The sequence below is a fragment of the Emydura macquarii genome, unplaced genomic scaffold (assembly GCF_026122565.2).
Source record: "Emydura macquarii macquarii isolate MOO-44397 ecotype Brisbane River unplaced genomic scaffold, CSIRO-AGI_Emac_v2 contig_1483, whole genome shotgun sequence".
In the NCBI taxonomy this organism is placed as follows: Eukaryota; Metazoa; Chordata; order Testudines; family Chelidae; genus Emydura; species Emydura macquarii.
The window spans coordinates 9,038,688-9,054,334 of record NW_027131620.1 but is presented as its reverse complement, the minus strand read 5'-3'; the positions used below and the strand labels follow the sequence as shown (position 1 = coordinate 9,054,334).

At 37.9% G+C, this 15,647-nt stretch overlaps 1 protein-coding gene across 1 annotated transcript in view; it reads left to right on the top strand.

Moving 5' to 3' along the window:
• Positions 1-10,611, top strand: part of ZNF831 (zinc finger protein 831) — a 31,332-nt gene extending 20,721 nt beyond the window's left edge. The window contains exons 4-6 of the mRNA XM_067554623.1: positions 2,234-2,406; positions 6,276-6,445; positions 7,447-10,611. Of these exons, the coding sequence (XP_067410724.1) occupies positions 2,234-2,406; positions 6,276-6,445; positions 7,447-8,298 (1,195 nt within the window). The 3' untranslated portion in view covers positions 8,299-10,611. The remainder of the gene's footprint in view (positions 1-2,233; positions 2,407-6,275; positions 6,446-7,446) is intronic.
• Positions 10,612-15,647: the final 5,036 nt, after the last annotated feature.

Here is a 15,647-nt window from a genome sequence, read left to right as displayed (position 1 = left end):
GATAGGAGCAAAAAACACTGTACTATTTTTAAGTGACAAGACGTAGGGCTCTATAGCCATAAATTAAAAAGAAAAAAAGAATGAATTTAGGCCAGAATGGAAACTAATAGTTACGTTGTATTTCAGATAGATAAAACGAAGGTGTAATCAATTTATGCCAAGAGTGCAGTTCTGGGTCTCCTCTCCCTCCATAATTCCACAAAGTGTGGGCTAGCTAGATCATGGTAGTTGGAAAGAATTTCCTGGATTTTGTGTGCTCTCTCTCTCTCTCTCTCTTTCCCATGATCTACTTCTTTAGATATTTTGGTCTAAATAGAATGTATTAAATTCACAAATAAGCTGTTAAAAACAATTTAGACAACATGGCCTCAATCCTTTAGTTTCCACTCAGTCAATGGGAATTTTGCCTGCCTCCGGGACTGGGCCTTAAGTCAGTAGCCAAGCCAAATCTGTCATGAAATACCCATTTGGGATTCCCAATTAAGTCATACACGGGCCCAATGATTCCAAATAAGATTTCAGTTGTCAGGCTGAGCATACAGAAAGCAGCTCAGTGAGCCAAATGCCTTAAAGAGACAAGCAAAAATGGGGCCATATATTGGCTTAAGGTATAGGAATGTAGACTCCATTGTTCTCAGATGGAGATGAAGAGATGTATCTGAAGCCAGTCCTAGCAGAACGATTGCCAGTTTATTCAAGTAACAGTTGGTTTGTGATGAAAACTAGCAACAGCAAACAAATTTAAAGTCAAGGATAGATTTATATTCCATTTAGTGAAGCCAATAAGATTTTGAATGTAAAAGTTAGAGGTTAGGACCTCAGCTGATGTGAATCAGCATAGCACCAATCAGCACAGTGCCATTGACTTTAATGGAGATAAGTAAATTCATATCAGCATATCAGATCTGGCCCTCAGTCTTTCAAAAACGAGAGGTAATACATGATTGTATGGCTCATTTGCCTACAGAGGAAATGTCCAAATCCCACATAATTTCCTGTTATTTTAACATTCTGCCCCCTCACGTGGCCACCAGCAGAAAGAAAGAATTAATTCCTTGTGTATGTTTCGATTTTAGTGACTCTACTGTGGCATGGAACTAAAGAAAGTGTAAACTTAATTGCAAGTGTCAGTTTAGGAAGTAATTATAACAAATTATTGGCAACTGACACCAGGCGACCAAGGAGACAAGAATAAAAATAGAGAACGAAGAGCTGACCTGTGCCATCTAAATAGTCTAGTCTTATTCCTTTAGGGCCAGACCTCTGAATCTGTACACTCATTTTTCAAAGAATAACTGAGTGCACCCATTTTACATGGCACACAGTCATTTGAATCACACATTTAGGGAGCGAGTTGCCCAAACCAGGCACACAGATGCAACTTATTTTACACACAGAAATGTGCTGGTTAAAAAATTGGCACTTAAACAGCTTTGTTCTTGATGCTGAATCCCAGCAAGCCCAGGCGCTGAGACCTTTCTGCCAGCCTGCGCCCAAACATCTACAGTGCAATTTTATAGCCCGGCAGCCTAAGCCCTATAAGCCTGAGTCGGCTGACGGGGGCCAGCCATGGGTGTTTTATTGCAGTGTAGACATAGACATAGATGTGAGGTGCTGTCATATTTTGGAAGTTAGGCAAGTATTTCTTCATCAGCATCCTCATGGAGACACCTTCTGATGTGTAAAGTTAACTAATAGGCTTTTGGCCCTTTACAGCAAAAACCAGAGAACTCAAACTCCTTGATCCAAGTTCTTGAAATATTCATATTCTTTAGTAGTGATGAGCTAATAGTAGCACATAAGAAATTACAGACAAGTACAGATGTCCTTGTGTGACCCCAGTCCTTGAGGTCCGATCTTGTTTTGATATCTTGCCTGGTTGCAAAATCCGAGGGTTTCCTGAAGGGTACTAAGCCCTTTCCTCTTGATGGACCAACTTTTTAAGTCTTTACTCAATTTTTACACAGTCCTGCTCAGGCAAAACTCCCACCAACTCCAGTAAAACTAAGAACTTCAGGATTTTGCCCGTTGTTAGTATACAGGATCTTTTGCAGCATACATAAAAGTAACGTTTCCTTTTTTCATTATAGTCAGACCTTCTATAAGCCAGTTGCAACCCCAATGGAATTCCTCTGAAGCTGTGATATTACTCTACTGGGGCTACTTTTAAATAGCAACTACTTACTACTTACTGTTTGTGTTTTCACTGAAAACGGTATCTTTTACAATGCAGGTCCAAAGGGAGCCACATGCATGGATATAGTCAGCTGAAAACTAACAGGCTGAGCAAGCAACACTGGCTTCCAAACAGGACACTAGATTCTCTGAAAAAGCACCAGCCTCCCCACACACATGATAGCCTTAATCAATGCGAGAAATGCCACTCTCCTGCATCAAATTTGCAAGGTAAGGATAATTCTCCTATTCATGTTTGCAAGTGTGTAATATTCTTTTTTTGATTCATTTTTAATATTAACCAACTTATCTGATACACATTAGAGGGTTGCAAATATTATATTTCCCCACCTCTGCAATGATGTTCTTATGACCATTAAAGCAAATCAGGGCCCAACTTTCCAAAATCCCCATCTGCATGTTCCTTTGTAAGGGAAGCTGGCAGGGTTAGATACTGGGAAAATGTGTTATTTGATAATAAACCTGCCTGACGCCGACCTTAGGGGAAAAATACGGTGTCTACAGAACAAATACAGTTGTAGATGTTGGGTCTCCTTACACTGCCACCTATCTCCTGATGACTGGAACAGCTGATCAGACAGATGTGATCTCTGAGTCACTAGGTACAGCTGTCCCTCATGGAGGTACCCAAGTAGTCTGCAATTCGTCATATGTGTGGACTGCACAAAAGCTAGTTGTATCCTCAGATACACAATACGTTTATATTTACACAATAATTTATATCATAGTCTGAATTTTATATTGTGATTCCTGAAATAAAGGAATTTATAATAGTTCAAATAATTAATAAATGAACATGACAATAACTTTGTTCTTGTAAGGCAGTGTTCATTTGAAGTGTTTTACAAAAATTAACAATCCAGTTTCTCAATACACTTGTGAGGTACAGAAGGAACCTGAAATTAAGCCATTTCTGGAGTGGAACACATCAACCTGTTCAGTGGTAACCAGAACCTTGATCTTACTTCTGGTCCGAAAAAGGAACCTTTGGGAGCTCAGCATCCTGGTTCAGAACTTCAGTACTGATTCAGAAGAGAGCTACCTCTTAAATCACCAGCCCCTCTGCCTGCAACATCTGGGCTGAGCTAACTATAAATAAAGTCCTCTGAATTATCAAGTTATAAATAAGATACAAATTGTTTACATCTATATATAAAAGACAGAAACTGTGCAACTGGTAGAAAAAAATCATTGATTCTGTTATTAAACATATAATCACGTCTAATTGTTGATACAGCATATTTATAGCTTACTTACTGTGCCGCACTCGTTATTTTGCAGTAAAAATATTTTTGAACATTTCTGCTTCTCTGCTAAGAGTCTATAATTCAACTGCAGAATAAATTGATCTAGTAGTACTTATTCAAATGAATAAAAACATGCACTGAAGGGTTTTATTAGCTTCTGTATTAGTTTTGGTTTAAGTGTCATATGTATATAAAGTAAATTGTCTGGCACTCTGTGCTGAATTTCATGGGTGAGCTGCACTGCAGAAACTGGACATGATTCCTCACAAGTCAAATACTATTTATGAACACAGAAGGAATGGAAGCAGAGACAGGGTTTTGATACAAGAACATTTGCATATAGAAACTGAACCTAAGCAAAGAGAGATTCTCTTAGTGTAAACAAGCCAATCTCCACTCATGGTTAGATTATTCCCTCATTTTACGCAGTCATGCGTGGGGCAACGCCCACATCTTGCTGTGTGCACATTTGCCTAAGACTAGCCCAGATTACAATTCCAGCACAACAGGCATGGAGGAATTGTGCCTGATGGGTCTACTCCTTGGGTGGTATCTTATTCAGGGCTCTCTTTGGCTACAGGCACATTCATATCTAAGTATAGCTCACAGGGCTGAAAATCTGGGCCATTATTTGTGATATGCAGGTGTAGGTCTCATTTGTAATAGGAAATTAGTGTTGACCATGGTGCTGAAATCAGGCAAGTTTATGAAGTTGATGTATGATCATGTGGGTGTGTAAACAGAATGATCTATAGTAAAACATTTTAAAAACAGTTCTGATCAACAGATATGAAATATACAAAAGGATGTGATTGTTGGCACATCCCTAAGCATCAAAAGGGTAGAACATATGAAAATGAAAGAACAGAGACTTTCACTAAGACTAATTAGTTTCTACAGGGCTTTGAATAATTGTAATAATATGTTGCCCTTCTCTATCTTCTTTCATCAGGGATCTCAAAGTGCTTTGCAAATATTAAGATTTAGGGCTATACCACTCTTGTGAGGTCGTGAAGTATAATTATCACCATTATACTGATGGAAAAAGTGACGAGGTGCAGAGAGCTGAAGTGACTTTACCAAGATTTAACTGTGCAGTGACAGAGCCAAGAATACAATGCAGAACTTCTGACTCCCTACTCTGTGCTTTAATCAGAACACTATAAATAGAGAGATGTAGCTGCTAACTGTAACATTATTAATAGCCACATGGAGTGGCTGATAGCAAAACATGAACTTGCTCTTGTGAGGCCACATCATGAGTTTAGTCTACCACTACCAAGCAACTATTTCACCTATGTATAGAGCTGTTCGGGTGTTTTCTGTAACCAAAAATGCCCTTTTCACAGATCCAAAATTTTCTGTCAAAAATTTCAATTTTCCATTGGAAAAATTCAAAATGGTGGCTCCCTGTTGTCTTCTTCCAAGATCTTGTCATTTTCATTTTCTCCCTGAGGGAAACTGAAATTGACAAGAGCTTTCCAGGCAAACTGCCCCAGGCTGAGCATTGTGACTCCACCTCCCCAGCTCTCAGCCTCCCCATCAGCCCGGCTGCCAGAGACTGAGAGTTGTGTGCACAGCCTCCTGGTCCCCCCCAGAAGCCAGGACTGAGCACTCCAGCTCTCTGCCTCTCTGGTAGCCCACCTGGAAGGGTCTTTGTCAAGCTCAACTTTCTGAATAAAGTTTACAAGAGACTCCCACAGGCAGGCTGCCAGCAAGCTGAAAAATTCCAATTCTGTGCTCCCCAAATTGAATTTTTCTAGAAATCCCTTTCTGTGAAAAATGTTCAGTTTCGAATTCCATCACGATTTGGGACAAAACATTTTTTTCAAAAATTTGAAATTTCTTGCGGGAAGGAATTCCAACTTCCAGCCAGCTCTACTGAGTTATCCCTTGTGTAGTCAGCAACAGCACGTAGCAGCAGTGTGTGGTGCAATAAAAGAAGAATTACCATCTACCTCCAATCAATAGGAGGTTTTTTTTGACTATTTGGGTAACTTCTCCCTGATCCCCTCCATTAGGCTAATTAGTTTAGCTACTTAATGCCAGTAACCTTGGCGACATGAGTTGGTGCAGTTGCAATATACAAGAGCTGAGCTGTTTCTTATTATGATGGATCTCTGCCAGTACTACCTGAGGAAGACTGCTGTGCAAGCTTGAAATCTTGTCTCTTTTACCCACAGAAGCTGGTCCAATAAAACATATTACCTCACCCAACTTTTCTGTCTAATAGCCTGGGACCAACAGGGGTACAACACTGCAAATACTACTTCCCACTGCCATGTGGCAAAGCAACTTAACTGAACTAGGTCCTTCTAATTCCATCCCTTTTCCATTCTGAAATTTGAAGTTCAGATACTTTCTGGCCATTCCCTTGACTTGCAATATTGTATCTCTTTAACATTTCTTCTTTTTCTTATTCCCTTGCTCTTATTAACACATCTCTTTCTACTTTCTCCCTCATGACCCCCATACCTCTACAATTTAAAATTTTGTATAAAGATATGTGAAAGATAGAGAGGTGAGCAAATTCTGAAGAAAAAGTATTTGAGATCATTTATTGGAATCAAAACTGCAAATTTGCTTCAATGGTATACATGAGTCCTTTTAGTTGATTCCCATGAAGATATGGACATGCAAAATTTGAATTAGATACAACCAGTTAAGAAGTCAAAGTCTCTCCACAGATGTGAAAATACTTTGGCTAACACTCGCAAAAGAAAAAAAAGGTTTATGGAAAACTCACAGAACACTGTTTCTTAACCTTAAAAATCTCTCTAAATAATAATCTCTCTAAAATAATCTCTCTAAAATCTCTCTCTTTCCCAACAGACAATTATCTATCCCAGCAGGAGGAACCATCTTGCCCCACCTCAGATAAGCCAGTGTCCAAAGGGAATAATCATAAGAAAGAAGACAGGAATCACAAAAATAACTCAGGAATATTTTCACCTACTGGGCATTCAAGCAACTTCAGGCAAGAAGGCAAACTGGATGGAAAAGTAGGTGTTTTACCTGTAATTCCCTTATGAATATTTGTTAAATACACAGAAGACGACACTGATTTTAGAAAACTTCAATTTCACCCTATTGTTGTTTGAAAGTTTCTGCAGCTTAATTTTGCCCATTTATTTGCTTCTCAGATTTTGTGTTTTCACAAATGCTGTAAAGATGGTAACGTAGTCGCAAAAACATTAAAAAACATTGAATTTACAGTGTTTTTGCAGTGAAAATAGCATAATTTGAAATGGTATTTTTCTCACTGTCACAGCTACTATATGAGTTTTGAATTAATATATTAGTACAAATTTACTATGTAAAATTACATTTTTCTGAAAATTAGTTCTCATATTTAGGAATCTAACTCTTGAGATGCTCCTCAACAAACCAACTTTGCTGTAGACGCACATTTCACCCTCCTGGGTATTTCTATACTGCTCACAAATAACAGAATAAACTCTATGTTTTTAGTTCCGTAATCCACTAATTATACACACTCCCTTGCAATGTGTACATAAAGAAAATCAACCAGAAAATCACCATGTAAAGATGCAGTCCATCAGTGACCCCCTAATTTCAGCCATAAGCCATTAGCACTAGCTGTTGCCTAGCTAAAAAGCAAAAAACAACACACACAGACAAACAAACAAACAAAAATAAACCTCAACAAACAACCAACAGTGGAGAAATGCACAAACAATTTGACTCATTTCTCAGAGCTTAGCAATCACTGGAGGGATGAATTCTTTGTCTTGTAATTATGACAAAAGGAAAAGGAAATACAATCATAATTGTAGAGATGAAGGACCACATTTATGCCTGTATACCTCAGTTAATCTCAGGAGAGTTATACCAGTTATAAACAGTCCTATAGTCAGGTGGATATAGACAACATCATCGTTATTTAATTTCTCTTTACAAAGCATAAATTGTCATGGATTGAAATTTTTTATGTACGTGGAAATTCATTTCCTTCCCGCTCTCCCCTTCCCATCTGCTGCAGGATGTTACCAGTCCAATCGACAAACACTCAAGAGGCAATCTCTCTCTTCAGAACATTAGCGCAACTCCAGGATTACCTATGGTAACACACTCCTGTTCATCGACAGCTAAATCAGCCACGCAACAAACCAGTAATGACCTGGACATTTGCTGTTTAGTGACTCAACCTCTCATGATTCAAAAATCATTTCCAGTGAAACCACAGCCAAATACTCATTCTGACCCCGGGGAGTCCTCTTTTTGGTCTTTTCCTTTTGATTTTGTAGGTACAGGCACGTGCTGCCAGCATGTTAGTATGGGTTCAGAGGTTACTGATCCTTTTTTCTTATGGCCAAAAGCAGACCACAAAAATATACTTAAAGTAGAGTCACAAGATCAAAGCTTTGCTGCATTATACCCATGGGCCCAGACCTCAGGAAAGGAGGAACATCCAATGGAAGGAAATTCATATTCATCTCTGAAGGAGCAACTTACTCCCAGTTCCAAAACTGCGTGTTCAGCTTCATTGGGATCAAAGGTAAACACCCATCCTGAGACATCAATCACAAGTACTAGCTTTTCTAGCACACCTAATATACAGGGGATAAACTCTTCTTATAGCAGTTCTCGTGGATGTGAGGACAAGAATGGAGCCCACTTACAATCAGATGGCCATAGAAGACTCAGTGAAACTGGCACTAATACTTTAAAAGAGCCCTCATTTCCCTTCAGTCCCACGGAGTCCACAGCTAGATCTGAAACACCTTCCAAAACATACAAAAAAAGAGGTTTAGAGATGATGAGGAAACAAACTCGAGTGGAATACGACGACACAAGCAGTGATGATGAAGACAGGCTAGTTATAGAAATATAGCAAATAGGACACTGTAACACAGCAGATGGATGTATGATGGTAATTATGGAGAGAAACGCCATGGAAATTGTAGATCATTGATCTGCCTTTCTGAAGCACCTTAAGATCAGAATAGCCATTCCTGCACAGTAGACGCAAAGTTCTTTTCTAACAACAAGTTCTTCTTTGCAAGGACTCAGGCTTCTTTTACACATTTTAATGCTTTTGTATGGAGCAAGGAAGTAGTTAAATTACATATTTAAATGCACAACGTCGTCCCAACTCCAGTAAGACTCATAAATCCCACATAACGCCCACAATCCCTAGTTCCCAGAGACTGTATTATAAAGACACTGCAGTGTATTTGTTTACCAATAACGATAAACCAGCAATCAGCCTCCTTAAGCATAAGTTGAGGTGTAGATTGTAACAAACCATTGGGTATATTTTCATCCTTCTGCTCCTCTCCTTAATGGTCATTTCCAGCTTTGCTGGAAGTTATGTATGTACATTGAGAGGAAGATTTCTTTCCCCAATCTAGGCTATTGTGAAATGTCATACAAATACTTTTCCCATGTTGCACAATAGTCAATGCTTCTTTGTGACAAAATGACACAAGCATGCCCTGCTTTGTGTTTTGTGCCTTTTCTGCTGAGATCTACTAAAATATTTTATTTTTTAGCTCTACTTGGAGAAATTGGGGGGGTAAATAGGAAATGTCAATGTTTCTTTGTAATGAGATTTTTAATGCATAGATTTTCTCTGATTCTGTTTTTCAGATTGTGATGTAAAAGCAAGTTAAGTTAGAATTTTTTGTTTTATTCTGTTCTGAAGTTTAACCCAAGTGAAACCTTTTGGCTTTCCCTTCAAACCCCTGACCATGCAAAATGACTGAAAGTTGACATGACATGGATTTTTTTCACATGTTTGGCACCAGTGCATTTGCAGCACTATTGTCATGTAAAGTAACTTCTGCTTTGAAACCCCAAATCCACTTTGTTTATATGGAAACATCTCCAGTCAGTAAAATACCAGATACACTTATGAGTCACTTGAATGTTAGCTTAAACTGACAGAGAAATCATTGCACTGCTGTACTACAGTCAAATTTTATACTTACCTTTGCTATGAGTTTTTGTATAATTTGGACTCATATCCAGGGTCTTATGGATTAACTTTCATGGGATATTCATAATTGCACGTATTTTAAGGAAAGAATAATCATGCAGTCGTGCACAAGTGAACCTGTATGGGTCCTAGTCAGAAATAGGTCTAGGGTACTTTATATATGTATGTCAGAGAAACATATGCACATTGTAAGAAGTGATTGAAAAGTGCCAGAATGACAACTTTCCTGTGGATACACATAAATGGAATTAAATATTAAGTTCTATGCCATCCCTGTACACCCATATGCATTATGGGAGTAACCATAGTTCCAATTCGTTCTGCAGAGAGCTTTTTATTTAGCATCAAATTATGTTGGTATATCTGATAGAGAAATTGATACTACGATCAGAGTGTTATACTGATTTCTAATTATACATGCTAGTGCCATTGTGTTGAAAAAGGTTAATGGGGTTATTAGAATTTTTTCTTCTTCAGCGGTGAAGGAAATAAAATAAAGAATGATCTACAAAATCTTTATTTGTCCCTTATAAAAATACTATGATATTCTTGTCCAAAATCAGAGAGATTTCAGTAGGGTTTCTACAGGATTTGGGATCATGATTGCATGGAAGAATGGAAGTATTGCTTGAATAAAAATGAACATTAGTTATCTTCTGCTTTTACTTCTGTGAAACCCTGGGATCTTATTTTGATCTGACTTATCATATGCTGGTTTTATGACACTAGCATTAACTCCATACACTTTAGAAGAGTTAGTTCCTGATTTACAGGAGTGTAAATGAAATCAGAATTATGCCCATTAAGCTTACAGGTCAGAGACTAGTGGATATTGGGGCCCTATTCTGTAAATACATTTTATGCTCTTAATTTTAATGGGATTTCCATGTATGGAACAGTGACATGAGATGGCCAAATAGTGGAATAATCTGGAAAGGTTTATATTAAAGACTAGCAAATATGGATATGAAGTTCCTGCTTTGGGAAGTTAGGAAGCATGAAAAGTATGAACACTGGGGATTGGAAGGCTCTGTGAGTTGCATATTTTAGTTGCATATTTTAATTGAATCTAAAATATTATTTGTTTGTTGAATGTTGTTAAGAATTATACAACTGACTTATTTGTATATTTAAAAAAAATCTGTTCCTTTATATTCTTAAATTATTTTGTTTTGATAAAAATTAAACTTGAAAGTCACAATGACACTAAGAATGTGGTAGTTATTAGGATTTGGTTTTCAGAAATGCAGATGAACTATGGGGTGAATGTGGGGCGGGGGGGGAGGGTGGTCAGGTAATCCAGGGGCATCTGCCAGATTCAGTACAACCCTGCTGTTCTGCAGTCATGTCTTTCCCTAAATTATACGATAGGAACAGAACTGATCAGCTGCAAATTTCTTTCGCTAGTAAATACTAAAGAGCAACATTTTCCATTCACCTATAAAAATATTATGGTTGTATGAATTTTTAGATTGAACATAAAATGTGTTGTCCAAAGGAAAATATTTCCAGTCTCTACAGTTAAACCAGTTACACCAGCAATGCATTTGGGGACAGAATCCCATATTAAAAATATTCATAAATATCACTGAAGTGACAAAACTGAATTTACCTCTTAAAATAGGTTCTTTAAATGACTGACAGGTTATAACATATGCTCAGGACTCAGATCATATAAGATTTCTGCTATGCATCTAAATCACTAAGTGAGAGGAATGGAGACTTTCCACTGAATGCCCACAAAAGGTTTTAAAATAACACCTTTGGGAAAGAAACTATTCTAGAGTGGGAAATTTTACAAATTATATGTACAAGGATAGCAATTGTGTATAAGGATAGCAAATGACAAGAATATCCTGGCGCTGCAGTACCAGTTCCAACACATCAAATAATTTATCACCGAGAAGCACCTTTTCCAAAGATTGAAATTTTTCTCCAATGGCCATGCACCACCAACCTCTTGCTAATTCTTCTTATTGTGGCGATGAAAGATGAATGAGAGAAATACAAGGTTAAGGAAAGCTGTTTGAATATCACAGCTACCGTATACTCCCATTGATCACCATGAATCTGCAGGTGAAAATGTATAGTGATGGTTTTTGGTTTACATAGGTGGGTGAAAGAGGTTAAGTAGGTGACAACTGAATGTTTTGCATAGAACAGAGGGTTCACATGTTAATGACAATTTATTTCAGGATATTAATCAGGAACTTAATGGAAACTGATTAGATATAGGGAGCTATATTTTTGTCAGATTAACACTGGTGTATTGTCAATGGACTTGCAGTGCTGTAACTCAAAGGAAAATTTGACACTAGACATTGCTCTTGAAGAGAATGTAAAGAAAGCCAATTAGTGGTAATTCAAATTTACATCTGTAGAGGCAATGATTAATAAATAATTATAGTTATAATTAGCAAGTGCTGACAGTATGGTTGGCGTTATACGCAAAACAAATAAGACTTGAAGAGTTTCTGATCAGAGGGTCTCAATTCAGGAAAACACTTGAGGAACATGTGTTGAACTTTAAGCATGTCCATCTACTTCAGCGGGATTTAAGTATGTGCTTAACTTTAATCACTTGCTTAAGTGCTGTCTGTAACAGAGATGCTTTCTTGATTTAAGGCCCAAAAGACAGACAAGTACGATAGCTCAGACTGGGACAATATCCTTACACAGAGCAATCAGGCAGAATCCCTCTACAAAGTTACGGCAAGCTCCTGAACATACAGGGAGACAAATAAGGCATACATATTTACAATGACACAGAGTAAACCAGATAGTTGATTTGTATATCAATAACTCAAATAGAAAAGTTGGCCAGAGCCAGCCAGCCACTTGCAGTTTTGTTCTGAAGCGAATGAAACAGCTTTAAAAAATAAATAAATAAATAAAAAATAGCTGTATTACAGGAAAAAAATTGTAGTTCAAGAAGAGGTACTTCAAGGATAGCCAACCACCAGTTAAAATGTTCATTTCTCTTTAAATAGGCACTGGCTGAAGCACCAGTATTCTTTATGGTGTCAGGTGTCCAGATCACAGCTTATATTTACTGTCAGGATAAAATCTACCTATTTTGCAAAAAGATTTAGTTTAAGAATTTCTGTCATGAATTATGGCACTTCATATCGAACTCTTGATCCTTTTGGCCTGTTTAAAATGGATGCTTGAATGAGATCAATTTCTGGGAAATCTTTGTGTACTCTGGGGAGCACTACCACCAGTGGAGAAAATCCCTGGAATGTCTTCAGAATCGTCCTTTCAATGGTCTGTTCTCTGGGCTATTACTGAACCGTGTTCCTTGACTTTGGAGGCAGCTGCCTGAAGTACAGTGGCATTATAGCAGCTCAGGATTCTGTGCTAACAACTTAATTAGGTAAAATGATCAGAAAATCGATACATGTTGACAGTGCTTTAATTTCAGTTTCATTTCCTTCATTTCAACACCACCTTGTGATCTAAAAATAACATTGGCCGTGAGCGCTTCTTTTCTATAGACTTATTAAAATGGTTTCAGGCCATTCCATCTGATAACCCGCTAAAGCAAAACTTTAAGTGGCCATAGGTTTTATTTCTTAAGAGACTTTGCAGAAACAACAAATGTGTGGGCTTTCAAAGAGGTTAATAGAAAATCCAGTGCCTACCTATTTCATCCGATCCAGCTGCAGGGAAAAGCCTCACCTGCATCTTAATGAAGCCAGAAGAGAAGCTATCCTACCTACCAGATCAGACCAGAGCCTCCAACACACCCGTGTTTGAACTGCTGATTGTACTAGAGGTTTATTGGTATAAAATCAATTATCTGAGTGTTGGGCATTTGTTAGATTAAAAAAAGGTTCATATAATATTTGTTGTTAAATGATCAGTTTTAAAGTGTAATTTTAGATTATTTGCTTAGAAACATTTCAATGAGAATGAGTTACAAATGGCTTTCAGAGTAACAGTTGTGCTTTGGGGGTTTTATATTACAGCATGTGATTGCATTGCTGTACCACAACTGGCTTTAGACAAAACAGAAACAAGATAATTTTAAGTGAGAGAGAGAAGGAAATGTACTTTTAAACTGATGATTAGTCATAGCTACTTTTCTTTTTTTTGTATTTTTTCTTTATTTTCTGATTTCAGTAATGCTTGTTATTTAGTCAGTGATATTTTGTGTTAAACGTGATCGCACATCAGAACTGATAGATGGATCTTGATTAATTAATCAATGGTCCATTAAATACAATAATTGATCTAACCTTTATAACAGTACGTTCGCTTACTGTAACACAGCCTCTACTCTGAGTGCTATTAGCTAGTAAACTGGACACCCTTTCCTATACTGTGTTTGTAAGAAAGTAACTTCATGTGACAGTCCCATTTATTATTAATAAAAAATTAATTTACCATCATCCACTGATCTGATTATTAGTCTCATCATCATGAACAAGTAACCTCAACTCACATAAGCAATGACTGATCCAATAGCTTTTCATTGCAGACTAATATTGCAAATAATGCGCACTAGCATTCAGAGGGCCAGACATCTGATTTACACCAGTAAAGAGTGCAGTAACTTCAATGAAGACAGTGGAGTTACACTGGGATAAAAGTCTTCTATATGAGCTCAAAATCAGGTCCTCTGAATGTACTGCAACATTAGAAGGCTGGAGACCCAAGACCTCATTCTGAGAAGTTTCCACCTAGCTTTTTCGCTGCTGCTGCTGCTCACCATCTGGAAGTTTTGCACTGAGACGGTAAGTATATTGTTACTAACGTGGTTTTACCATGCCAAAAGTGATTCAGTTTTTGCAGCTGTTAGTGGCATTTCTTATCTTGTGCCACTGAAATCCCCCAAGTGGGCAGATGTAGATAGCTTCTGACTTGTATTATCAGTAACCACCCAGGGGTCCTGGAACAATTTGTATAGTGAGAGTGCTGGGAGCCACTGAACCAAACTGCAAACCCTTATATGATGGAAACCACTTCAAGCCAGGGGGTATGGTAGTTCCAGCACCTATGCAACCACCAGTATCTTTTCATATTGTGGTTTCCTCTTTGCCCCTTATACTTAAACACACACACATACTTTAGCTTAGATAAATATACACCCATCCTGGACAAAATACCTTGAGTAAGAAATAGGTTTGCAGGGCAGAGGGAAGGGACTAGATGGTTAGCACTGGAATGTATGATCTTTCACCTGTGTGCGGGGTATTACTCCATCCCATTGACCACAAATTGTTACTCTTTCATGGTAGGTGGCCTGTGAGAAGTCCAGTTTTTAGTGGCCAGTTGTTCACATTCCAGAGTCATCATTGCAGTTTGTGATGGTGTTTTTGGTAGCATCAGGGCTTGTGTACACAGTGCTTCAGTCTGAGTGTGTAAATTGTAGTCCATATTAGCATGTAGTATACTAATTGGTCCATGTGGACCCTGCCGGCATGCACTAAAAGTTCCCTAGTGCACATTAACTAGTGTTTGAAATGGGACTACATTAACACACAAGAGAGAACTTTTAGTGCCTGTCATGCAGTTAGTGCATAACCTGCTAGTGCGGACTACAATTTACTTCCCTCTGGTGTGGAATAAAGCACCACTTAAATGAACTCTAAGGAGAAAGCCCAACAGCTGCAGCACAATCCTCTTATCTCTGGCACCTTCTGAAAACATAAAATTAATTTTTAAGATGAATTTTTAAGATGATTTTCTGTCGCAATTCAGGTCATACATATCCCAAATACAGTATTTTGGGTTTGATCAGGATGCTGGAATTCCCTCTGGGTTAGCACAAGAACACAAAGGATTGTACTGGAGAGTTCTTGCCTGATTCTTAATGCAGCTACCACATCCGTGACATAATTATTATATAAAATGTAATGAATCTGCAAATGTAGCTAAACACCAAATCCACATGAGGGCACTATGCCGTGCAAATCTGCAATACTTTATCCTGTCAAGTCAGTGCCTGCTCTGATGTACAGGTCTTACTTTGTAAACAAATCTGGTTACAAATCTCTCCCTGCACGTGAAAGTAAATCTTACATTCTATCCTTTTTCTTCAACTTTACTACAGGACACTACTACAATAAACAGTGGTAACCACTGACAAAATCCATATTCAACACCTACATTTACTGAGATGGATTGTTAATGAGTGGATATTTCTTATCTTTCTCTTCAGACAGGAAAGAGATCTGCTTTCTTTCATGCCAAATCCTGTAAACTGCTTTCTTTGACTGCAGTTATTTCTGTCTAGA